This window comes from Protopterus annectens, chromosome 4.part0 (genome assembly GCF_019279795.1).
Source record: "Protopterus annectens isolate FY-2018-M chromosome 4.part0, PAN1.0, whole genome shotgun sequence".
Lineage (NCBI taxonomy): Eukaryota > Metazoa > Chordata > Ceratodontiformes > Protopteridae > Protopterus > Protopterus annectens.
In genome coordinates, this window is record NC_056733.1 from 197626573 (window position 1) to 197654200 (window position 27628).

Here is a 27628-nt window from a genome sequence, read left to right on the forward strand (position 1 = left end):
GTATCCCTCACTGGTAAGATCAGACCATAAACTGATCTCACTGGATATTCACATCCCGACCCCACCCCCTGCCCTGAAAACCACAGTGAAAACTTCACTAAAGCAAATTTCACACTACTCAAAACAGAGGTGGAATCCTTCAAAGCCCCCGGGCCTGTGGAAAATACGGCCCAGACCGCAGAATCCTTTATAAATGCATTCTATGAACACCTTCAGGAATGCGTGGATCATGCAATCCCAAATCAAACCAAGACCCAATCCTCCAAAGGCAGATGTCCTGTCTGGTGGACCCCAGCCATAAACAAACTATACAATAGAAGGAGGAAGCTACTACATGATGGAGCAAAATCCCAAAAAGGGAAGGCATCTCTGATCAGTATTGGCAAAAAACTAAGGGCACTCATAAAATCGTCTAAGGGCAGCTTCGAGAGAGAAATTGCACAGGACACTAAGGATGATCACAAGGCTTTATTTAGTTATGTTAGGAACCTGGGTGGGAATTCCCAGATATGCTCAGAATTAGTCCAAAATGACAAAAAAATACACCGAACCCACAGACATTGCCAACATCCTAGCTGACCGGTTCAGTGCAACCCCCCCCCCCCCACACCAAAAGGGCAGATATCTATCCCAGCAGAGTGCTGCCCCCCCCCCCCCGACATCTCAGGTACTCGGGTAAGAGCCGCCTTCTCCAAAGAAAAAACACAGCATCAATGGGACCAGACTGTGTTCCGGGCTGCGTCCTACATGAACTCCCAAGAAGAGCTAAACCCAAACATAAAGCTACTGTTCAATCTCAGCCTTACTACAGGATGTGTACCCAAAGAGTGGCGTACAGCAACTGTGGTCCTTCCCCACAAAGGTGGTGCCTCAACGGACCCTGGAAACTATCGCCCCATAAGCCTGACTAGCTTGGTCTGCAAAGCTATGGAAAGGATCCTCATGGACCTCATAAATGTAGATATTGGGTACCTATAGACACTGGATCCTACCCAGTTCGGCTTTAAGGGCAGATCCTGCCTCTTAAACCTGGTCAACTTCTTTGAAACAGTCACCAAGGCCATTGACTAAGGGAAGGTGGTCCACACAGCCTACCTGGACCTCGCAAAAGCCTTCGATACAATACCCCACTTGGGCATTATAGATGAGCTCACCAGCTTAAATATAAACCCCTATGTCACTAGATGGGTTACAAACTGGCTCAAGGACAGAACCCACATGGTTAGAATTGCTGGAGCTATGTTGGACTCCAAACCAGTTACAAGTGGCGTCCCACAACGCTCAGTCCTGGGACCTCTCTTGTTCAGTATATATTTCTCGGAAGTACAGGCCAACACAGAAGGGCTGTGGCTGACCAAGTTTGCAGATGACTGCAAACTGGCGCCATAATCTACTCTCCAGCCGACACAAGCATCCTCCAAAAGGGCCTCATAGAAATGGACAACTGGTGCCAGAGCCATGGCCTCAAGCTAAATGCCAAAAAGTGTATAGTCATCCCCTTTGGCAAAAACAGTGCCCACAAATTACCATATAGGTGGTAATCATTAAGTACAGAAGTAATTGGGGACCCAAGTTGATAGTCTCTCATTTGACAACCACGTGGCCAAAGTGGTTAGAAAAACATTTTATATAGCCCACCTAATCATGAAGGGATTCACATCTAGATTGGGGGAGGTCGTCGTGCCTCTTTACTCATCCCTCGTCAGGCCCATAATAGAGTACAATGCCCCTTTTGGGATGTACCTTACCAAACGCCTGCAGCAACTGGAAGGACCCCCAAAAGTACCTCACCAAGATGATCAAGGGGCTCAAACAGATGCCATATGCTGCCCGGTTAAAGAAACTCCAGCTCTACTTAGTGGCATACCACCTGCTCAGAGGCGACCTGTGCCTGACTTATAAAGCCATGTCCAACCCGGAATTAAGGGACATGCTGCACCTCAAAAAATCCAAATCCCATCGAGCTACACGCTCGAAAGACTTTAACCTCAGCGCTGAAATAAATAGGACATGCTGGAGGGACAGATTCATAACCCAGAGGCTCCCTTCACTGTGGAATAAAATCCCAGTCCAGGCTAGGCAGAGTCCCTCATTGACTCATTGAGTGGATGGGAGATCGTAGGTTTACCCCGGGCATCACTTCTGTGTCACTGTTAGATGCACAGTATACTAACCTCGAAAAAGGGCATAGCAAAATTAATTTAAAATGGGTGGCAAAAGCCAAACATACTCTTGCTAGGCTTATAAATTCCCTAGGGTAGATAGCCTAGTATGAACCTACCTAAAAAGCCTAGTATGAACCTACCTAAAAAGCCTTTGGTGTCAACACTGTCAAGACCTGGAGACTCTAACTATTCCTTGCCTCAGAAAAGATTTTCTTTGGCTGGCAACAGCATGCTCCCACAGCAAGGAACTACCGCTGTCCAGACCCTCACCACAGATGCATCGGACTGTGCTTGGGGTGCAGGTGCATACAGGACCAATGGAGCCCAGAACAAATCCCTCTGCACATCAACCAAAAAGAGGACTGTCCAGCATGCCTTGATGGCTTTCAAGCCCCTTCTCTCCCCAGGGGCTGTCCTGACCAAAGCAGACAACACCACTGTGCAATGTGGTATATCAACAAGCAAGGAAGGACTCACTCCTACCCTGTATGCAGGCTGGCCATCACAATTTGGCACACAGCCTCTGCCATGCAACTCCACCTATTAGCACAGTTCCTACGAGGTTCTCTCAACTCTGGCAGACCAATGAAGCAGAAATCTTCTGGAGCCATATGAGTGGCAACTCAACAGAAGAACCTTCACCCTAATAACTCAGAAATGGGGCACCCCGAAGGTCTACCTTTTTGCCTTCTACACCAACCATCAGCTCAAATTCTGCACCAGGGAGCATCACTGCATGGCTCGGAAAGTGGATGCCCTGTCCTTCCCCTGGGTCAATCTATTGGTCTGTGCTTTTCCTCCACTACCTCTCGTCTTTAGGGTACTGCTCAAAATAAAGGAGGAAAAACCAAGGACAATTTTTATAGCTCCAGACTGGCCTTGCCAGCACTGGTACCCCTAGCTGTGCAGCCTGTCCCCACTGCCACCATGCGATCTTCCTTCGATTCCAAACCACCTGACCCAGAGGGAAGGGGAATTCATGCATTCCCAATTACAGACACTCAATTTGGCAGCTCGGTGTATTCCCTAACCCCCAATCAATCTGCCAACCTCAGTAAACAGGTTCTAGATGTTTTGTACGCAAGGCCAGATGCCCTAGCACTAGAAAGTGTTATGCTGACAAATGTAAAAGGTTCTGCACCTGGTTTCGGGTTAAGGAGCCAGTATTGCACAGCCCTCCCTCCCTCTCATCCTGGATTAGTCAGCTGACATAGTACTCGGTGGCCTCTTTCCTCTGTTAAAATTCATGCCTCTTATCTCTCCTCATTTTCTGACTAAGCAGCTCCTTTTTCTCATTTTCCGACTAAGCAGCTCCTTTTTCTCATACCCCTTGATCACAGTTCCTATGAGAGGCTAGCAAACTGAGGCCACCCAGAAGAGCACCAACCCTAGCTTGGGACCTTAACTTTGTGTTGGAAAAGCTCACCCTGCCCCCCTTCAAACCAGCTTCTTTTACAGAGCTAACATTTTTCTCCTGGAAGACCGCTTTCCTCCTGGCTATCACTTCAGCCAGAAAAGTCTCCAAGCTGCAAGCACTCATGGTTGTGGAATCGGTCATCTTTCATGCTGACAGCATATCCTTCAGGACTAACACATCCTTCATGCCCAAGGTGGTGTCCAGTGTGGCTCTCCACCAATCCATTCATTTGCCCACCTTTTTTCCTAATCCCCAGAACAAGGGGGAAAGGATCCAGCACTCCCTAGATGTGCATAGACAGCTCGGAGTCTATGTAGATGGGACTAAATCCTTCAGAAAGTCTGATCAATTGCTGGTTCGCTTTGCTACAGGGGCAGAAGGCAAAGCCATTTCCAAATAGATAGCACACTGCATCCATTTCTGCTACAAACATGGAAAGCCCCCCCCCCGGGGGGGGGGGTCGGGGCTCTCTCCACCAGAGCAGCCTCCACCTCTGCAGCTTTCCTCAGAGGATTCCCTACCAGGGACATCTGGAGGCTGCCACCTGGACATCTGGTCGCACTTTACCAAACATTACCACCTGCCTTTCTTCTCCAAATCCAGGGCAGGGTTTGCCTTTGCAATCTTGCAGGGCATCCTAGCTAGCCTCTAGTTTTCTTGACTGCCACCACCCTTTTCCTCAGCTTTGGGAATCAACCCAAATGTGATGATTGCAACAGTGACACATGAACATAGTACAGTTATCTACACTTACTGTAAATGTAGATGTTGGTGTATTCACTGCTGCAGTCCTGGTTTCCCTCCATCCCCCTTTTTTCTTCCCTTTTCTTACAAGGGACATATTGGTATTTACTTTCTACTGGTGGGGTTTTTCCACCAGACCCTGGCTACTACTTGGATGCTCCTGACAGGTTAGGGCAAGAAAAACTGATGTAATGGCGTCTGCTGTCTTACTTTATACTACTGATGACCTGACGTCAGTCCTGAAGCGGCAAGAACCGACGCAGAACTACTAATCCTCTGGTATTCTGGCTGACTGAGGGCTACCCTGGCAGGGATAACCCAAATGTGATGAGTGCAACAGGGAATACACTCTCTTCTCTAGGATGTGTGCCAGAGAGATGCATACAACTGGTAAGGTACTGGAGGCTTTTGCGTTTACTCCTCTAAAAGTAATTTGACAGTCCCACAGACCTAAACCAGTTGTGCTTCATATGGTGGTGTAATGCTAAATGTATATGACATGCAGTTGTATTGAGTGCATCAAAACATCGTATGAAAATCTGCTAAAACTGCTTCATAGATTTGGTATTGTAATTTAAAACCTCTGGATACGTATGCAGATCAAATCTGATAGCTAGTCAAGATCACCTAACAGGGCTTCTAGCAGGGCAGATGTGTTTTCCTTTATAAACATTCCTACTTGGAAGATCATTTTAAATATGATGAAAAGTGGCAAGGACCGCACAGTAAAATTTAAACACAACACAGCAAAAAATAAAAAAGCAAAGCTTTTGGTGTACAAAATAACTTTCTGAATGCCAACATCCATGCTGTTGACGTTCAGTTGATATATACAGTGTACAAACCAGCATTTCAAATCAGATCTAAAAACAATTAACTCATTACTGCCTGCCAGGTATAATTCTCATTCATAAAAATTTATTTTCTAAATTTTAAAACCAGTTTAATACTAAATATTAAGATTGGTGGTTTATCTGCCCTAAAAAAGATTATCCGTCTATTCCAGCTCAATCTTGGTAATCAAATCACTCCCTGGTATATTAAGGGATACAACTGGGTTTGAGCGCTGTGATTGGTGCGATAGGAAGATGCCTAATGTGGACAACCATACATCCTGTCTGCTGTCTCGGGCACCTGTCTGTGAAACCTTCTTGTATGATTTGCTGGCAGAACGTAAAAATAAGCTCATGTTAAGTCTCCTCCTTAAATCTCCTTTCGTGGAGGCCATCTCTTGAGACAGAGGATTCATCACTTCCAAAGAAAGAGCATAAAAAGAGGAGCAAATCCTTACCCTCCTCTCCTCTTACGAGTAAATCTAAATCATCAGAACTGAAAGCAAATATCTCTAAATTGGTTCGAACATCCTTGGCACTGGGGGCTCAAACCCCCCCCCCTTCCACATTGCCATCTTCGGTTCTAGCACCTCAGTAGCAGACTACGGTGCAATCCTCTGCACCTATCCTCAAATTTCCGATAGTGATTCGGGCAGCAATACTGACTTCCCTTTCGGCACCAAGTCATCTCAACACCAGTCACTTCCCCCTCTACCTGTACGTTATGCTGATCCTTCAGCCTATGTGCCGAAAGGAGAAATAACCCCTTGGACCTGATATTCCCCTTCAGTGGATCCTTTTCATGGTCAACAATGTAGCCCCTTCCTCGTGCATCCTGACTCCCCATTAGGGATATCCACCTACTCCTTCAGGAGCCTTTCGGAAATGGATGTAGTGAGGCTAGTGGATCAGCTCTTAGCGGCCAGAGGTTTTCCAACACCAAATCCTCCCTCCCTCCCTGAGCAGAGGTTCTCCATGGACTCCTACATACTTTCCTCCTTTGACCTCCCTGGAGGCATCTGAAGCTTTTTCGGCTCCATTGGTAAACCTTACCATGGCTTCGGAACCTACCCTCTGATGTTCGACTCATTTGGAGCCGGACCATCCTCTGGCTAAACACTGGTCTGTTGGCACCGTGAACCGTAATGCGGCGCCTGTTTCCTTGGCGCAGTCTACTACAGTTACAGTTGCTTTGTTGGAACCGGGTCATCCAGTGGCTCCTTTCCTGGGAGTGGGTTCATCTGAGCAGGGTGTGACCCTGGTCCCGAAGGTGGTCTTGGCCAGTTACAGGCTCCCATCCCTCTTTGGGCGGGCCTGCTTTCCAGGTGATGGAGCACTTGCCTCAGCAGGCTCTCAGCTGGTACCTTCGGTGCCAGAGACCCATATCTTCCTTTCCTTTGAGCTGCAGTTGACAACCCACTATTCAAGGACATCAGACACTGGAACCGCAAGACATCCTTCCACAAGTTGCCCACTCTGCAGAGTCCTCAGATGCCCCCTGCTGAGGAGGTACCTCCCAAGAGATCGTGCAAGAGGAAGCGTGTGGATTCCTCTGAAGAATCTCTCACCAAAGATGGACTATGATGAAGGGGAATGGTCCCCACTGTCACCCCCCCACCCCCACCCAAGGATGGCTCCTTTGGAGACGTACTGGAGATCGTAAAGCAGCTGGGGACTGGAAGCCACCACCTCCTCGGAGGAGTCTGTATTCTTGCAGGCTTTCCGTGCCTGGCCCTCTACTTCCTGAGGACCTTGCCTGCAGATGACCTGGTACAGCTCATGGTGCAGCACGCCTGGAAGAATCTGGATAGCATTGAACCTATCCCCCAGAGACCAGACAAAATTCTTTCTCCTCCAGAAGATGGTCAACACTGGTCCAAGGGCCTGCCAGTAGATGCTATGGTTGTGGCGGCTAGCCACTAAAAGAGCTAGCTGAGGAGAGCTCTACTGTCCATCCCCCTAATGGGAGAGTCTTGGGAAGAGTGTTTTCTTTAGCGACCTTCGCCATCATTTGGTCCCTGAACTATCTGGCACACTTCACCCAGCTTCGGAGAACTCTAATCTCAGAACTCTCTGAAACCCTTGCAGGAGCAGTCACTGATGGGAGTATGCGTCAAAGTTGCCTCACAGCTTGCCACCCTGGAATAGATTTCTAACTCCTATGCAGTTGCTTTCTCATTTGACCGAGGGGGTAGCTAGAGCAGTGGGTGCAGATGTCACAAGATGTCACGCCAGTGGGTGCAGCTGTCACAAGATGTCATGCCTGGATGCGCCTATGTGATTTTGCGGATCACTTTAAGTCTTCCTTCCTGTGCTTCCATAGAGGCCTCTTCCCTTTTTGGCCGTAAGGTAAAAGACCGTTTGGCCAGGGGTGAAAAGGTGTGAAAAGGATGGCAAGACCTCGTCTGCGGTAGGCATATGTTTTTCCAACCCTCAATTCCATTCCAGGAATTGGAGGAATGGAAAAATGTGGTACAAGAAATCCCCAGGGTCCTTTCTGTGACACATGGGAGTGTCGTCCCCCCTAGGCAGAGGGGGGAACTCAACCAGAAGACTCTCCTTTAGAGACGGGGGGGCGTAATCAAAGATCCAGGAATTCTTTTTCTGGACAAACCCTATCAGCACTCCTGAAGAGCGGCCTGGTTTTGCTGACCTGTTGAAGCAATCGGGGGTGAGTGACTTTACTGCACCACCTTGCCTGGCAAACGATAACCACAGATCTTTGGGTGCAGACGATAATTGCCAGAGGTTCACATCCCTTTCGACCTTTACCAGAGTCTTTTGATTCGTATTCCCGACATTCCACCTAGTCAAAGGGAAGTAGCGTCTCAAATTCAAAAAGCCGTTTTCAAAAAAGGGTTGTCCAACTAGTCCCACCAGACCAGATGGGATCTGGATTACTCTCAAGGTTCTTTTTAGTGCTAAAAAGACACTGGACCGGAGGCCAATTCTGGACCTCAGCATCCTAAACAAATTTGTCAAACTAAATTCGGATGGTCATGGTTCAGTCTGTACTTCCTTTTCTGGAGAAATTGAATTTGCACCATTGATCTTCAGGACGTGTATTACCACATAAAAATGGACAAATCCTCCAGAAGAATCCTCCGCTTCTCGCTGGGAGCCAACCACTACCAATTCTGAGCGCTGCCCTTTGGGGTTTCTACGGCCCCCAGACTGTTGACCAAATGCATTAAACTGCAAGGATTCTGGATGTTTCCATACTTTTGGCTCCTCCCCAACCAAGCATCTAATGGTTTCAGCCACTCCCTACACTCTCTACAACTACTGGAACACTTGAGGGATAACTGTAAACGAGGATAAATCCAACTTTATTCTTCAAAGAATAGCGTCCACAGGTGCAAATTTCGATACTCAGTCTTGCTTAGTCTCCCTCCCACTCCACAGGCTGGAAAGACTCATCTCAATTCTGGGTGATGCTGTCAGGACAAAGCTCCAGCTCGAGCAATCCTCCAATTACTAGGGTCAGTGATCGCTTCGATAACAATAGTTCCACTGGCAAGATTACACATGAGACTCCTACAGTGGCTTTTACTAGCACAGCGGTCCCCTTTGACTCATCTCTGTCCTTTCAAAGCGGGATAAAAAATCGGTGCAAACAAGATTTAATTTGTTGGATGAATCCAGAAGCGCACCTATGGAGTTGTTCTTTCTCCCCCTCTTAGCCCAGAGCCATAGTGACCATAGCCTCCCTGATTGGGTGGGGGTGGCATTTCCAGGGAAGGACGGTCCAAGGCACTGGGTCACCCTTGAAGGCCAACCTGCATGTCAGTTTTCTAGAACTGAGGGCAGTGCTTCTAGCGTTGCAAGCATTTCAACCTGTTCTCCCTTCAGGAATGATTGCCATCCAGTCCGACAACATGTCAGTAGTTCGTTACATCAGCAAACGAGGGTGGAACTAAGTTCTACCCATTGTGTCGAGAGGCCATGAGAATTTGTCAATGGGCAATGGCTGCCAATTGCTTTCTGTTAACGCATTTTCCCGGGGATTCCAACGTAGTTGCAGACAAATTGAGCAGATGCATTCTCCTGCCTCACGAGTGGTCCCTCAATCCTGTCATAGCATCGGAGATCTTCAGTCACTGGGGCCATCCTTACTGCGATCTGTTTGTGTCCCCTGCAAATCACAAGTGCAGCAGCTACTTTGCCCTAATTCCACCACGGGGGGAGTCCCCGAGGGGCGCTTTAGTACATGATTGGCCCATGGGACTTCTTTTATGCACCCCTCCCCTTCCACTGATCCCACAGTTTTTGAAAGTGCTATGGTTGAAAAGCAAAGTAATCTTAATTGCACCCTACTGGCCTCAACAAATCTGGTTTCCCTTTCTTTGGCCTCACCTAGTTCATTAGCCATGGATTCTGAATTCAACTCCAGAACTGCTGTCACACCCGCAGGGTTTTATTTTAATCTGAACATATAGAGTCTCAGGCTGATGGCTTGGCTTCTCCACTTCAGTGATCGCCAGGCAAAACAACCAGTCGTCCCTTGTATGCCACATTCTTCTGGCTTCCCATAAACCATCCACCAGGAAATTTTATCTAAGTAAGTGGAAAAGATTCATTTTTTTTTTTTTTTTTTTTTGTTTCGTAAAAATGTTCATCCTTTTTCAGCCCTGCTTTTCTACAGTACTAGATTACTTATCCAACCACCTCCATTCAGGAGCTAAAGCTTCAACTATTTGAGTACATTTGGTGGCAATCTCCAAGTTTTATAATGATTTTGAGGAGGACTCCTTGATTTCACACCATCTCTGTAAAACATTTTTGAAAGGAGTTGCACATTAGGCCCCCCTTCAAATCACCGATAGAGGTATGGAATTCAACCTTAGTTCTGCAATCCTTGACTCGTCCTCCCTTTGAATCTGCTGCTAACTGCGATCTAAAAGTTTTTATCCTGGAAGACTTTGCTGTTGGTGGCCATTACCTCAGCAAGTCGAATTTGAGTTGCAAGCTTTGTGCACAAAATATCCTTACAGTGTTCTATAAGGACAGAGTATTATTCTGGACTAACCCCTCCTTTTTACCCAAAGTTATTAAAGACTTTACTGTTATTCAAACCAAAAATCTAACAAAAAAGAATATGCACTACATTTGCTTACACAAACAATTGCGTTTTTATCTCAACAGAACGAAGTCATTACGAGAATCTGACCAGTTATGTCATTCTCCGGACTAACAGTGGGGAGACCTGCTTCCAAAGTTACCTTGTCTAAATGGTTGAGAAACTGTATTTGCTTTGTGTGGAACAAAGCCTCATTACCATCTAAAGTCAAAGCGCATTCCACAAGATCAGTTGCAATGTCTGCTGCTTTCCATGCAAGAGCTTCTATGGATGACATTTGTGCAGCAGCGACCTGAATCTACCCTTCATACCTTTTATCACTCCTTATAAATTGGATAAGGTCTCCAGGGGGGGGGGGGGGGGAGCTTCCTTTGGTTCAGTGGAACTCGGGAGTATTCTTCCATAGGGCCTTCCAAAAAACAAAGTAGCTAGGGACTCTGTCCCATCACTAAGGAATGAATGAAGATTAACAACATCAGGTAAAGAAGTTGTGTTCTTACCATAACATTCCATCTGTGTTGAGCTTCATTCGTGCATTACAACCCACCCACCATCCCCTGCCGAAAGACTCATGGAGATTCGGTTATGCTCCTAGCCTATGGTAGAAAAGCTGTTCAGATGAAGCCTCTGCTTTCTTCCTTGTGGGCAAACTGAGGTAATATAGAGAGGGGCACTGTGGGTAGGACTTGGCTCACATTTTTTGGCTGGCATGAGCTTGTTATAACTGCAGACTCTGTTCCGAGGATGATACTGACACTCCTCAGTAATGAATTAAGATCAACACAGCTGGAACATTATGGTAAGAACATACTGTTGCATCATTGGTATAATGACCTCAGGAAGTCATTATCTCTAATGTAACTTTGACTCATTTCTAAAAAAGGGAATTATTGTTTTTCTAAGCATTAATAATAGCAGTAGTTACCCATCTATTCCCAGAAACTATTGGTCGCATAGATGGTGAGATGTTTTTATGAATTTTGGGTAACCCATAGCTAACTTGAATAATGGGCTCAGCAATGTAAAGATAGATATATTTATCAGGGGAAATGGATCCCTCCATAAGTCATACAGACAGCCTTTAACTTTTAAAACAAGGCTAGTAACATCAGATCTAACTTTTCTTAAGGTACTGTGGTCCAGTAACAGTTCAGACATCCAGTCATGCCACCTTTATCGGCTGATTTTTATAATGATAGCACAGTTTCTGCACAAAAAAGAAAGTCCTAGCTTCTCATCTGTTGTCATGTTGTAAAATTTCACATGTTCTTTCAAAAAATATCTTCATCCTCACACATATCGTAAAAGGCTTTTACCACCGGAATGTTTAAAGGAAGAAAAGCTTTCTCCTTAACTGATCAACAGTATTATAGTTGTCATTCTTTTATAGTAATTTCAACTCCCACATTATGTGTAAAATGTCTCAATGTCTCAATTATGTTCGTGCCACTAATATTCCCCTGTGCAGAAGGTATAAATGAGTCCTTTTATCCAAGAGTCTAATTTCATTGAAAGTACATACCTAGAAAGATTGTGAACAGTGGAATCGACTACTTGCTGGATGTTCTGCTTCTCGTTCTAGGTCAAGTGACATCTGTAATTCTCCTTGTTTGGCCCCGATTAAATTTTCTTGATTCCTACCCTTCCTGGTGTTACTCCAAACTTTCGACTGAGGCCTTATCTGTATCGGCAACTGCAGTTGTATTGTGGATGATTTATTTATTTATTTAACATTTGTTAACCGGGAAAGTCCGACTAGGTTCTACAGATCCTATTTTCAGCAGAGGCCCGGGGAGAAATGCTCCAGAAGCCTATATTTGATCCTAAAAAAAACACCAGAATCAGAGCCTTTTTGCCACAAGGAGGAAGTTGAATGCTCCACTTTAGTTGTATTTCTAAGTACTTTATTTGTTTCATCAGACTCATTTGAAGGACAGTTGCTTATATTGTTAGTCTCATTAATACTCTTCATAATAGAAGCTGAAAAAACATCCAAGTCACGAATAGTCACCACATTTAGGTAAATGTTCAGAAGTTGCAACGTTCAGTTGGTGTCCTTGTTTATTGCTTGCTGCATTGGTAGTCTCCCATTTTTCTTCCTTCGGGCAATGATAGACATTCTGGCCGTTAAAGTCACAGATCTCTAAGCATATGCTTTTTCACAATAATCCGTCTGTTTTCAAACATTTTAATCCATTCAAGCATGCTATTAAATTCAAGAAGCATGCTGAAATTCTGTAGACTGTAAAACTTTTCTCCAAGACCTCAATTTCCACAGAGACATCTGCTTCTGTGCGCAAAGTAATCCTTAAGTGCATATAATCTGTGCTTAATTTTAAGATTCAGCCTTTGACACTGTTTCAGCAACTCAGGTGACTGTTTCCATATGTGGGCATTTTAGTAATTTGTAACCCACGGGTAACTCTCCCCAATTGTAAATATTGCCATTAGAGTCTCTTGTAATATTTAACTTTAGACTACAGTGTACATAAATTTCTTAATTCAGTCCGTTGTGTGTTGGATGAAAAAATGTCTGTGGTCACCGCGCATCTCAATGGGTTCTTACTGACCATAAGGAGTTGTAAAAAGGTAGTCTTTGCAGCAGTATTGGATCCAGATACTGAAATAGAGGTTCTGGGCTGTATCTCTAGAAGGTTGGCTAAGAATAGACGTATCACCAGGAACGTACAAAAACCCAAAAGATAAATGCTCAGGGTGGTTAAATCTGTCCTGTACGCCAAAGAACAGAATAAAAAGAAAACGGGCAAGGACTGAACAGTCTAAAACTAACGCAACACGGCAAGAAATAAAAAAGCAAAGTTTAAGTACACTACTCTTATCAGTGTTGAGATTTGATGTTATTAACCTTGTTTTAAAAGTTACAGGCTGTCTTGACTTATGGAGGGGGTCTATTTCCCCTGACTAATGCAGCTATCTTTACATTGTTGATCCCATTATTCCTGTGATCTATGGGTTACCTAAAATTCTTAAAAATGCCATCTCACCATCTATGCAACCCATAGTTTCAGGAAATAGAACAATTATCCCCTTTTTAGAAATGAGTCGTTACATTAGAGTGTAATGATATTTTTACGTTGTAATAGTATGCACCCTCTGCATGTTTTATGGTAGTGTGGTTGGGAGTCAACTCATTAGAGCCAGTTGGCTGAATACTAGCAATGAAGTTCTTGTCAGAGATGGCTCTTATGTCTGAAGATTTTCAGATTAGAGGCTATGATGAGATTTTTAGAGAAGGCTAGGCAAAATGTTCTGAATGAATGTGCTTCCTCAGCTAAACCTTTTATTTTCAAGAAATATATTTAGGAAGAGACTAGCTAATGACAATGTGTTGAGGTATACTATGAAATGTTAGATACAGGTCTATGATTAAATCAGTTTTATGTAAGAACTGGGGAATTTTACTGTCTAACCCAAAGTTAGAGTATAATGGGGTAGTAAACCATTGTTTGCTTTTATTAAAGAAAGGAATTTCCAGCAGAAATTATGCTATAAAGATCTATGCTTTAAAGATGTATGTCAACTTGGTTAATACTAAAGGGGCCATTCCCTGCCATAATTGTTTTTATTGCATCTACTTTTTTAGATACCAATAGGAAACGGAGCTTTTTTTAATTTAACAGCTTTTGCCACTTGTTTTACTGATAGCCTACTATATATGGCTAGCAGCTAAATGTGAACATTTTATAGTGGTTAAAGGAAAGAATAAAGTCCCACTTACCTGGTATTAGAAGGGAGACTGATACTAATGAATTAAGTAAGCAAGCATGCATATTATTAGCATGGGGAAGGATCACACATTTAAGTTCAGAGCTACACAGAAGGCCTTTAATATAAGAGGGGGTGATTTGACTACTAAGACTGAGTTATAGGAGTACAGATGATACAATTTTTTTTTAGGGCAGATAAACCACCTGGTTTTATTATGAAGACTAGTATTAAACCAGTTTTAAAATTTAGAGAATTTTTATGAATGGGCAGTATTTTTATGAATGGGCAGTAAAGAGTTAATTGAATGTTAATAGCACTGATGTTGGCATTGAGAGAATTATTTGTATTCGAAAGCTTTGCTTTTTATTGTTTTCTGTGTTGTATTTAGTATTTAATAAATGGGTCAGTCCTTGCCTTTTTTTTTGTTTTTGTTCTGTTGCCCTTTGAAGTATAGGACTGATTAGACGGCCCTGAGCATTTATCTTTCGGTTATTTAATATGAGCATGGGAGATGCTAAAATGGGGGGGTATCAAACCATAAAAACTTATTTCCACATTTACATGGAAATATAGATGTCCTTCTATTCCTATGTTGCAGTATTCTAGGTGTGGGATTTCCTGTCCTCAGGTGACTTGTACGTCGGCTTCTATGCAAATGCTTCAGCTTGGCTGCAGTAGTGTGTGTGGGATGTCACATGCAGGACCATAAACCTGGGACCTTGAATGTGATGTCTGCACGCACAATCTTCAGAACTTTCGGCCACAGACTACATTCGTATCATATGATCGCCTCTTCACAGACGTCGCATCTTAAACATAAGTAGCCCATTGGGTTTCAGTTTTTCTTATTTTTGACACTAGTTCTAGCTAATGCTTGGTAGTTGTGTAGCCTTTTAGCTGATGTCAGGAAAAAAGGGAAAGTGCCAATGTGGGCACCAGATACCCCATAAGTACGCCAGTGATGGGTGTTTTTTCTTCCCTAGGCCAGGAACACGCACTCCTCATGTGCTACTTGTCAATCGTTTGTACTCAAGACCTTGTGCAGCCAGCTAGCTGCGTTAAATCTCTCTTGTGAGAACCAGCGCCTCAAACGGTTAGCCCTTAAGATGGATCCTGCATCGGAGGCCGCACCTGTACCTTCGCACAAGGAGGCCAAGGTTCCTAGACCACCTTTGCCTGCTGCTCTGCTTCCGACACACCACCCAACTGCCAATCTAGGGGTTGAGGTGCACTCTGAGGATCTGTCGACTGCAGTGACGTCCCTCGAGGAAGCAGTTTCACAGCTGTCAACTGGGACATCCTTGGAGCTCACTTGGACATTGAGGGGGAACCAGTTTCGGTGATGCCTCCGGCAGTAATTCAGACCTCGGATGTGCTAATTTCCAGACCCGACACCAGGCCTCTCTCTGCATCCTCTCTGGCCAAAAAGCAGCAGAAAACTAAACTTCCACTTCAGAAGTCAAACTGGATTGGCAGGCCTTCACTTCACTCATGCAGGCCTTCATGGCCCTTAGGCCTTCAGCCTCAGACACCTCCACCCTGCCTGTTCTGAGCCAAAGGACTGTCTCTTCCCCCTGAGGAGATTACTTTTTGGCGAGACCATCACCAAGATGATTACTTTAAATGGAATGCTTCCCAAATGACAGACACCCAAAAAAGGTACTTTGAAACTGCTGCAAGTGGGATCACCCTCCCCTTCTGCAGTTCTGCCTGCTTACTTGAATGCCTTCAACGTGGCTTCTAAGGCCCCCGACTCCCAGCCTCCAGCCCCTAAGCGTACTGACCGTTTCTGTAAAGTACCAGAGGACCACACAAATTCTTAGTTAAGCCACCCTCAGCTGACCCAGTTGTTGCCACCACTGCAGATGAGCAATCTAAACTGCTGCCATCTGCTTTCCTGCTACCCACTGACAAAGATGGCAAGTACATGGATGAGATGGGGAAGAAGGTGTACACTTCTACTTTTGGCTTTGTACACTTCTACTTTTGGCTTTCAGAGCCATAAATTATCAGACCCACATGACCAATATGCATTAGACTTGGTCTCTCATGCCTCCTCCATGCTGGCTTCCTTGCCAGACAGTCCAGCAAGACTGACCTCTCATCCAAACTTTCCTTGGCCCAACAGGTAGCCAGGCACTCCATCCGGAGCAGCTGTGATGCTGCAGAAGCTTCCGTCACATCTGCAGCATCTGCTTCAGCCCACAGGAGGTACTCATGGCTAAGACTCTGGAGCCTCCCCAAGGACTTCAAGACTAAAATCCTGGACACCCCTCTGGAACACAATGTGCTTTTTGGAAAACAATCTGCTGACCTTTTTAAAAATCTACAAGAAAAATGCAAAGTCCAGGATATTGGGCACCTGCTGGTGTCATCCATACCAAAGTACTATAGGAACTACCCTGCTAAAGCCACCTTTGTAAGACTTACACCACAGTCGCCCTCTTCCAGGTCCAGGAGAGGTGCCAGAAGACCTACTACATCCTGATCCTCTGCTCCACCACAGCAACCCAGACGGCCCTTTCAGGACAGAGGATGCCCCAGTAATGTGACTGCCTTGCCCACCTCCCCCTCTGAGCCTGCCTTTCCCACGGTCTCCCTTTGGCAGTCCATCACTTCAGACCAGTGAGTCTTAAACATAATCCAAAAAGTGTACTTCCTATCCTGGAAAGGGAAGCCACCGAGAAGAGGCATCTCTTCCCTCCCTAAAAACCAGGCCCATCTGATGCCACAAGTTCTGGTAGCTCTAGAGCTAGGCACCAGAGAACCTGTTCTGCCAAGACGAGAAGGAAAAGGGTTTTACTCCGGCCTCGTCTTAGTCCCCAAAAAAATGGCCCCTGGAGATCAGTCTTAGATCTGTCCTTTCTAAACCTATATCTTCAGGTACCCTATTTTAAAATGCTCTCTCTCCCCACCCTGCTGCCTTTCATTTCAGCCAAGGCCTTCATGGTTAGCCTAGACCTAAAGGAAACCTACCTGCATGCACATACCCATCAGGAGTTCCCACAGACTATTCCTGCATTTCTCTGGCCCTTCCTCTCATTTCCAATTTACTGCCTTGCCCTTTGGTTTATCCACAGCCCGCAGGGTTTTTACAAAGTGCCTAGCCCCAGCCATTGCCTTTTGCAGAACTTGGAGGATACAGATCTACCCTGATCTGGCCGACATCCTGATCCTGGCAGAGTCCAGGGATGCTGTATTAAAGCATCTTCATTTCACCATGTCCCTTCTGCAGAACCTAGGATTCGCCATCAACCTCCCCAAATCCTACCTGATCCCAAGCCAGGACAAGATTTTCCTTTGCTGCAGAATCAGATCAGACTCCATGAAGGTGTTTCTACCTCAGGGCAAGGTTCTGTCTTTAACTTCCCACTTCCAGGAAGCTCTACTATCCCAAAAGGTGATTTTTCTTCGTCTCCTGGGTTTAATGGCAGCAACCATCCCCATGCTACCACTGGCAAGAATGCACGTGCACTGGTCATGAACACCTGGTCCCAGCACACCTACATCCCCTAGAGCATCCCATTCCCCTCCTTCCCTGTCTGAAAGCAGAAATCAACTGGGGATCCAGCAAGTACAGTTGAACCCAGGACTCCCAACCCAAGTTATGCATACAGATGCCTCAGATTCAGGTTGGGGAGCAACTCTGGCCTCTTACAAGATTCAAGAAACATGACATCCCTCTCTTCAGATCAAACGCACAAACCTCATGGAAATTACAGCAGTTTTCTTATCTCTACAGACCTTCTCTCCCCTTCTGGTTTCAGCGGTGCTCCAGATGGTCACTGACAACACCACGATGATGTGGTACCTCAACAAGCAGGGAGGAACAAAGGCCTACCAGCTGTGTAGTCTTATCCCTGCTGATATGGGACTTGGTCTCCCAACTCAACTTAGTCCTGCAGGCAGTCTGCATCCCCTCACAGGACCACCACCAAGCAGATCTCTTGAGCAGGACCTCCTCGACTCGGCATGAATGGATGCTGAACGGGGAGGTGGTCTTAGACATAGTCCACCGATGGGGTGCTCCACAAATAGACATGTTTGCCTCCCCCCAGAACAGGCAACTGCAGACCACCCGTTCCTCTAGCATGGAGAGTGGATGATTTCAGCATCTCTTGGGGAGGGGGGGGGGTTCCTTTTATGCCTTCCCTCATTCCCACTGATTCAGAAAGTCGTCCTGAAAATTCAGAAGGACAAACCAAAAATATTGTTAGTGACTCCCTACTGGCCAAGGCAGCACTGGTTCCCCCTACTTCACAAACTAGCCAAGGGCAATCACTTCAAGTTACCCTACAAGGTGGCCCTACTGTCACAAGACAAAGGAACACTCCTACACCCACAGATGTTGTCTGACTCTGTGGGTGATAAACTTTTGATCCCTTTCAGACACCACTACTCCGAGGTCGTGCTTTCAGTCCTAAGGGAGGCAAGGAAACCCACAACCAGAATATTTTACCTGGCTAAATGGGAAAGATTTGCAAAATGGTGTCTGCAAAAGCGGAGGGACCCTGGCTCTGCAGATCTTCCCCTGGTTCTAAACTACTTGTGTCAATTGATAAAAAGTGACCTTCTGTAAAAGTACCCTCTCTGCAATTTCAGCCTGCCTGCCCCTGGACCCCCCCCCTCTTGCTGACCAAGCTCGACGTAAAGCTCTTCCTTAAAGGGGTCTTGCACATGAGACCACTTAGGAAACTGATCCCTCTGCCTTGGGACCTTAACTACATCTTGGAGAAATTTAACCCAACATCCCTTTGAATCTGCTGGGCCTTCCTCCTTGCAGATAAACATGGAAGATGGTCCTGTTGTTGGCTCTCACTTCAGCCAAAAGAGTGTCAGAATTGCATGCTTTAATGGCCTGTTGCCCCTAAACAGTCTTCCACAAAGACTGTGTCCTTGCGAACCAACCCCTCATGCCTAAAGTGGTCAGTGATCAATCAGTAAAAACTAAATAAACTCCAGCCAAGTTAGAACTTGCAATGAGTGACCTGTCAAACCTCTTCAGAGGCACATGGGGTATATGCAAATTGCCTTTATGAACACCAGGTGTTTCTGCTAATAGGCGAAGCTATTTGCTTCCATTACACTCGCCACAGAAAGGAACCCCCAGGGTAATAGAGACCCATTCCACTAGAGCTGTGGCCACCTCAAGTGCCTTCATGAAAGGCCTAGACACTATCCATTTTGGAAGCAGCCACCTGGGCCACCATCCAAACCTTCGCCAAGCATTATAAATTGGACCAAGCTTCCAGAGCTAGGACAGGATTTGCCAGAGCAATCCTGCAGGGTCTTGTAGAACCATCTGCATCTACCACACTCTCATCATCCTCTTAAGCTGTGGTTCGTTCCCACACCTAGAATACTGCAACATAGGAATAGGACATAGAATAGTTGTGTAAAATCTTACCATAACCGTAGATGTCCTTTTCTTCCATGTTGCAGTATTCCTTTTTACATGCCTTGCTTTGCAAATTTGACGTGTCCTTATGGATGCCTGTAAATTAGAAGTTTCTGACATTTGGAATGACAGAATTTTTAACTAGTACTTAATGGTAAAGATTTCCAGCATTTTTAAGCGGCATTAGTGGAACTCAAAAAGAGTAAGACTGGAAAGACGTGGTATAGTAGCGTGGCTTGTATGAGATTCTTCCACTGTCTTTGCTACCTAAGCAGATGTATTGTGATATTTTTGTGCTAATTTCACTGCATGTTTCCCAGAGCAGCACCCCCTATATTTTGTTATGGTCAACTGCCCACTAGTCTGAAATAGACCTTCAAGAGCTGTATCATCTTGGGAGGGCTTTTCATAAAATGGCCCTGGTTTCAGCACCCCCCCCCCCCCGTGACATTAGTTTGTTCCAAAGAGCTTTGGGTTGGAATACTGGCTTTGTGCACGTGCATCTGTAGTCCTGTGTCTGGTAGTTAAAGGCAAAAATTCAGGCTTGAAAGGGGGGAATGCTTTTCTTTACTTTGGGGGGAGTGGGTCACTCACAGCTGTAGTGTGTATTATGTTTTGGAATGACTGGGGCTTGGCAGAACACTGGCCTTTTCCCAAACCCCCCCCCCTTGTCTGGGAATGGGGATAAGGACAGCAGCTTCTGGGGATCCCTTGGGAACTTGTACATAACGTCAGTGGTTTTGGTTGTCACTGCAGTGCTGGTGGAGTTTCCTCAAGCCTTAAGTTTTTTATGTTCAGATAATTAGGTTCTGATGTAATATTTTTACTTGACTCCTTACAGCTGGCAGGGAGGCTGACGACATCATAACCTGGCTAAAAAAGCGTACTGGTCCTGCTGCTCCTGTCCTCGCAGACACAGATTCAGCACAACAGCTGGTAGACGGCAATGAGGTGGCAGTAATTGGCTTCTTCAAGGTAAGGCGCTAGGGAGTTTACTTTTTGTTGGTGACATTGATAAAGGGTGAGTGGTAGAAAGTTGTGTTAAGCCACCAAATGGTCTCTGCTGGCATCTTTTTTTTTTTTGTCGTATGACATATGTTGTCCCAAAAATGGCTCAAATTGTACCAGAAGATAGTGACTACAGTTCATGTTGTATGAAAAAACAAAAAAGGCCAAACATTCAATTTAAGTTTCGATAAGTCGAGTGTACTCCTTACTGCAATTTCACTACAGTAATCAGGAGTGCTTGCTAGGATGCTTAACTTACAAGTGTGAGCAGACCAGGCTTAGACAGGGACCTTATAGCCGTAATTAGAAGCCCATGCCCTTTACTTTGCAGTCACAAAACATTGCGTTAACAGTAGCTTGCATGTTGGCCAGTTTTTGTTGAAAAATGAGTTTAAGTTCTGACTGCTAGACAGCAGCTTCTATAGTAAGCACAACTACCATGGAGCTTGTTTTTATGCAACACCATTTCACTTGCAGTTTGACATCAGGAGTTGCATGTTCTGAGCTGAGCTGTTCATCTTTGTATTGCTTAGGCTTCAACCCTCCGCTGGGTGCTTTTGCTGGTAAACATGGCCATTCTTGTGTGTTGGTAGTACTTTTTTATTGACTTGTAACATACATCAGGATTATTACAGCTGTAAATTGGGGTCATAATATTGTAGAAAGTTGCACCGTCATTGCAGTTGTGAATTGGATAGAGAAGGAGGTGGCATTTTAGTGCTTGGCTGCAGGGTTAAAGTGCTCTTGTCAGTTTTCTGGCGGTGGGCTATTTAAATATTGCCATGTGGAATATAAAACTTTTAATGACGTGTTATAACATGATGGTCCGTGTTATAACATGATGGTCCCTTCTTTTGCCCCATACTTCCTGAGTAATCCTGTCTGGTGCTGTCAGCTAAGTGGTGGTGAAGGTTGTTGGCTTTATTGTTAGTTTCCTGCTCTGAGACAGTACAGCATGTACTTGGTGCTAGTATATATCTTCACACCGCAAGTTCATCAGTCATTGTAGCACTGGACACCACTACCATTCTAATCAGGGTACTTATAATTCCAACACATACACAGCTAGCTGTGGCATACTCATTCAGCAAACATCTTTATTTCTGGGATAGTGCAGCCAGCCATAATTTAGTTTCTTGCACCTTTACCAGTGTGCTTTGTGCAGATAGTTGACAAAGGTCTGAGTGGATTGTGATGGAAACTGCACCAGGTGATTAAACGTGACTAGCTTTGTTTCCTCGAGTGCCTGCTGCTGCAGGCCACTGCAGACTTGTGGGGTTTAGTCTGTCCCCTATTTTGCAGGTCTTTAGTGGGTACTCCTTAACAGTTCCCCATTTTGTCAGTTAATGACTCTGGGATAGTTTCTCCTTTGGGTTAAAGATTTTTGTGACTTCCTCTGAAGTCATCTGATCTACACTGTTATCTTGGGTAGGGGTTAAAAGCACCGTGATACCATCTCTAACTTACCTAGCCCCACGAACTTGAAATTATTTTTCATCCATTGCCTGTGGACCGACAGCAAACCACCATATTGGTGCTTCTGCTTGAGCAGTATTGCATATCTTTTGGTTATGACAAGCTGTTAAAATGGCAATGCTTTGTCAGTAGTTATAAATCATGATTATGAGCTTTGTGGGTAATGGGGTATTAGTGTGGCCCTTGTACAGTGTTAGATTCCCTGGGGACTACAAAAATAACTGCAAGATTTTTAGACTATTGTATTAGTGACACTTCTGCTTTCCTGAAATGGTTCCTAGTGTAACGCTCAAACTACTTCCATTTGCTTTGAAAACTTAGACATCTCTTGAGAGAGAGCGGGCAGTTTTGTAAGAATTTCTTTAGGCTTCAAATATAGGATCTCTAACAGAGGTGTTTACTCTTTGTAGTTTTGTGTTTTTTTAATGGAAAAGTCTAATACCAAGGACTTGGTTGAATAGAATGCATTTATAACTAGTTGAGCTGGGTTAGATGTTTGATTGCTTTCTTTACACTTCTGTAAATATCCAAACATGCTCTCCTGTGTTGAAATTGGCATTTGGATGTTCACTTAAATTATTGACAGTGTAGCTTTATTTTTATTTTACCCATAACTTCTTAGTGAAGTTTAGTTGTAATGCTTACCTGGCCAAAGAAGTGGCTCTCAAAGGTTCTGTGTATTATTTTATAAAGGAATTAAGATGGTAGTTTATCCCTAATTAAACATAGACTGTTATGCAGAGTATGATGTTTGAGTGAACCCTCCAGTGATGTTTTGAAGTGTTGTAGGTTTACCTTCTGTTGCATTTTATGGGTGGGGGGAGGCAGTAATGGCTATTGAAGCATTTAAGTGTTTGGATTTGCAGCATAATTAACGCTGCTTGTAAAGTGCACAGAGGCTGCTTTACCTAAAGGCTGAAGTTTGTGTGTGTTTCACTTGGTTAGGCAACCACTTGTAAAAGTACCAAATCATAACCATTGTTTCATATGCTGTGATTTGATTTTTTTTTTAGACTGCATGAAATATTATGAATTTTATTTTTTCCTTTCAGGACATAGAATCTCCGGATGCAAAAGTATTCCTTCAGGCTGCAGAAACAGTGGATGATGTCCCTTTTGCCCTTGTATCAGCTGACAACCTATTCTCACACTACAAAGTGGAAAAGGATGGCATTATCCTCTTCAAAAAGGTGAGCAATGAGCAGGTGTCCTTCAGGTGAAGCTTTATTCCACCTTTAAAAAAATTATTACATAGTGATGCTGGTGCACATTTTAATTATAAAAGAAAAACAGTCCTATGATTTTATACACTGTACAGATTATTCAATTTAACATTAAGTTGCTAAAGTCTGGCCTTGAAATATCATTCCTCCTTATGGACCTTATTCCTGATGTAATCAGATTCCATTTATTTTTATGCAGTTTGCTCCTTGCCTTTTCTAAAAGGTCTTTCTTCCAATTTTGTGTCCCTTACAGTGTTCAGTAATTCTGTTTATAGGTTGTTTTATTTCCATTTTCTAGTAATTGTTTTTGGTAACTAGAAGAATTAAACTTGGTAAGATTCCTGTGTCTAGAAAGTTCAGTATCTGTAAGTGTGCATATGTTGGAAATGATTATTCAGTAAAGGTGTTTAAAAAAACATAATTTTTATTCAGCATTTCTGGAATAGGCAGTATGCCACATTCTTAATGCAAATAAGACTTATGTAGGTAACTGGTCTTGTAGTCCTGTGACTCAGAGAAGTTATTTTGGTATGTGTATGTTTTGACTCGGAGTAGGTTTTGTGGGGGGGGGGTGGATGATTTGATAATTGCCTATTTACAGAGCCAGGGGCTGACAGCTTTTTCTTTTATTACCTTGGTCATGATGTAGAACTGATTTAAAGGTATTTTCCGTGCCCTTCAGGGATAGTCTGTACCAGATGAATATAATGTTCATGCGTCTGAGACTTGAATTCTGCTTAAGGGGAAAGCTACACGAATAATCCAAGATGAGGTGCACTATATATGTAGGAGGTTCTTTTTGATTGAGGTGGCTGAATGGATTTCAAAGATGATATCTTTGCTTTAGAAAGATGTAGGTGACCCTTTTTAGTTGCTGTTACAAATTATATAGCACTGTCTTGGTCTCCAGGAATAAGGTGGAGACCTGTCCTTGTTCCCCACAATGTCAAACTTTAAAAGGTTTGTGGCAGTATCAGCTGTTGGTATTTACTGTTCTTATTTGGTACTATTTGCTGTTGGGCTAATGTGTCCAGTCACATTTGCTTTCTTGGTTTAATGAATGTGTGTATTCATACCTTAAGATCTAGTCAATGCTGTTTGATTTTAATGAACTTGTATTTTGTATAGTGTTGTATGGTTAAAATAGTCTCAGTATTTTTTTAACCTGTTCACTTACTCTGTAACAAATGTGTGCTAATAACAAACGGCACATATTAGTTGTGTCAAAGACCAATGTTAAGTTGTCAATCTCGCCTTCATTCTTGCTGGATGGGTTCGGAGCCGATCCTCGGCTCTGACTCGGCACTAGCTTTAGCTCGAGAACTCCTTTTACCAGCTCGAGGCAACCCTATATCCCATGATGCAAGGCGGAACTACCCCAGATCTCGTTTGCCGCTTAGCGAAAGAGGTCTCCTTTGCCAGCTGAGGTAAGTTTTTCTTGTTAAATAAGAAAAAAGTTAGTTAGGGGTTTAATTTCCCTTTAGTGTCAGGTTAGCCTGTTTTTAGTACAGCCCACCCTATTCCTTCCTTTTTAAACTTTTATTATAGTTTTTCAGTGAAAGTTTTAGTCAGGCCTAGTTCCCCAAGTTATTCCCTTCCTGTGTGTCTGTGTAGGGATTAAGTTGTGTGTTTGTGGGGACTGTGTGTGTATATCCTGTTAGGATGTCTAAGGAAGGCAAGGTCTCAGGCTTCAAGAAGTGTGACCAGTGCTGTCAGAAAATGTCCCTGACAGACGGTCACACTTCTTGTGTGTATTGCCTGGGGCCTTTGCACCTGCAGGACTCCTGTGCGTTGTGTCATGCCTTTAGCCAGCGAGTCCTGCAGGAAAGGAGGAACAAACTGATCCTCCGAGGTTTGTTGAAACCTGAAGGTTCTCCTCCTAAGCAAGGGCAGGAAAACCTCTTAAGCCACCAAGGCTCAGGCTACAGTGTCTAAGCCTCCTCGGTGGCTCCGGCCCGTCGAGCCGATATCGGCTCCGGCTGGAACCGATGCTTCTTCTGACAGAGTAGTGGGTTCGGTGCCGGCCGGCTCCGATACCCTGACTACTGTTGCCTTGTCGGCTCCGGCTGGAGCCGACACTTTATCCAGCATCGGGCCGAGATCCTCGGCTCCATCTGGGGTTCAAGGACTTCGGCTCCGATGGCTTCGGCCGCAAGAGATCCCGGTCCCTTCGATACTAAGTATCCACTCGGCTCCGGGTCTCCTCTTTTGTCGGAGCGGAGCCATCGGAGCCGATCTTCGAGATCTTCCAGGCTGTCTGACCACGATTTGGAGAGGGTGGTAAGCAGGCTGTTGAAGTCTCAGGCACTGGCCCAAATGCTCCATAGCCCGTCTCAACAGACTTCGGCTACAGCCCCAATTCTTGAGATTCCTCCTCCGACTCCACACCAGAGTTCGGAGCCGGAGCTTCTTGGGACAGCGACTGTTTCGATGCCGGAGCCGATACATCCTTCGGCTCCGTCATCCTCGGCTCCGATCTCCTCCTTGAGACTTTCCTTGGAGGGATCCGGTCGTCGGGTTTCCACTGTCGGCTCCGAGGGGGCTAGTGGCATCGGACCCTTGTCCGACCCCGCTCTCCCTCTCGGAGCTTCGGCTTTGGTAAGCTCGGCGCTGACATCTGCCTCGGAGCCTTCTCTCTCCTCGGAGCCGACCATTCCTGTTTCTTCGGAGCGGGTGTGTTCAGGTCTCCCGGGGAGAGGAGCCTTTGAGGTGATGAGGAGTGTCCTGGCCTCTGAGCCTGGTCAACGGTCTATCCCTCTAGCTCCTCCCTCATCAGTGCCTGCAGAAGCCTCTTGCCAGCCTCTTGCTCTCAGGCCCAGGGATCCATCGCCCCAGGTTTCCCCACTGGGAATTTCCTCCTCTTCCGAGGTTTCTCCTGACCCTGCAGGTGAACCCCGTCGGAAGAGGACGTGTAAGAGGAAACACACAGACTCCCCTGAGTCTACTACATCTGATACCGACTTAGATGAGTCGGAGGGTTCCCCACGGTCCACCTCTGTGGATGACTTATTTTCAGACATTCTTGAGCTCCTCAAACAGAGGGGAATTGGCCATCCATTGACCCCTCCGAGGATGAGTCGGTATACCTGGAGGCTTTGGATCCCGACCCTCCACCTCCTGGGTGTCTCCGCCTTCGACCCACTCATGCAGGTAGTGGCTCGGAAGGCGTGGCTCCAGATTCTGTGGAACCTGTCCCCAGGAGACCATCCAAATTCATCACGGCCCCTTCGGACAAACAGTTCCTGTCCAAAGGTGTCTCTGTGGATGCTATGGTGGCGGCGGCCACTAAGAAGGAACTGGCGGATCCTTCAGTACCTGTCCATCCTCCTAATAAGGATTCTAGGACCATGGACAGGCATGGAAAGCGGATGTTTTCTTCAGCGACCTTTGCAATGCGTTCGCTGAATTACCTTTGTCACTTCACCAGGCTTCAACGAGATATTCTCAAGGAACTGGGGGAAGTAGTCCAGGATCCTTCAGCTGCTGGGGCTCAGGAAAAGATTGCCTCTCAGCTAGCTATCCTGAATTCGATATCTAACTCCTCCATGCGGCTCATATCTTATGCAGCCGATGGAGCAGCAGGGCGCAGGCACAGGTGTTGCTCTTAGGCGCCAAGCCTGGATGCGGCTGTGTAATTTTGGACCCCTTTAAGGCGTCCTTCACCAACACCCCTTTGACGGTTCGGCTTTGTTCGGACCTCAGGTGAAGGATACTTTGACCAGATGTGAACAAGACGGTAAAACTCTTTCTGCCGTTGGAGTCCAGTTTTCCACTCCTTCTAGACCATATCCCAAGGGTCAGAAGGGGAAGATGTGGTTCCGTAAAGCCCAAGGAGCTACACGGACACACGTGGTCAGTTTACCCCTAGAGGCAGAGGGGTAACAATAATAGCCGCCTCCCTAGAGGCAGGTGGCGTCCTCAGATCCATGGCAACAGGGAGCCTCTTCCTGAGAAGCCCTTTCAGCATCCCTGAGGTGTTGCCCGACTGTCCACCCTTGGAGGCAGTCGGGGGAAGGATTTTGCTGTACCCAGTAGCCTGGCAATCCCTATCACAAGAGAAGTGGGTACAGTTGATTATATCCGAGGGTTACAAAATCCCTTGAAAGGTTTCCGTACCTCTACAATCCCTTCCAGACATCTCACCCGGTCAAAGGGATTTGGCAGAACAGGAAGTTTTAAAACTCCTGGGAAAAAGAGCCATCCAAACAGTGCCGGCAGACCAAGTAGGATCCGGCTTCTACTCAAGATTCTTTTTGGTCCCCAAAGGACGGGAGATTGGAGACCAATACTAGACCTAAGCAGACTAAACAAGTCTGTCAAAAGGCAAGATTCCGGATGGTCACGCTGCAATCCATTCTGCCCTTTCTGGGCAAGGACAACTGGATGTGCTCGATAGACCTTCAGGATGCGTACTATCACATAAAGATTCACAGACGCTCCAGAAGGTTTCTCCGCTCGCTGGGAGCCAGTCATTACCAATTCAGAGCACTGCCCTTTGGCCTCACTTCAGCCCCCAGAGTGTTCACCAAATGCATGGCGGTGGTCACAGCTCACC

At 45.4% G+C, this 27628-nt stretch overlaps 1 protein-coding gene across 1 annotated transcript in view; it reads left to right on the top strand.

Moving 5' to 3' along the window:
- Positions 1-27628, top strand: part of P4HB (prolyl 4-hydroxylase subunit beta) — a 366012-nt gene that overhangs the window by 61878 nt on the left and 276506 nt on the right. The window contains exons 3-4 of the mRNA XM_044068198.1: positions 20208-20341; positions 22903-23040. Coding sequence (XP_043924133.1) covers positions 20208-20341; positions 22903-23040 — 272 coding nt within the window. The remainder of the gene's footprint in view (positions 1-20207; positions 20342-22902; positions 23041-27628) is intronic.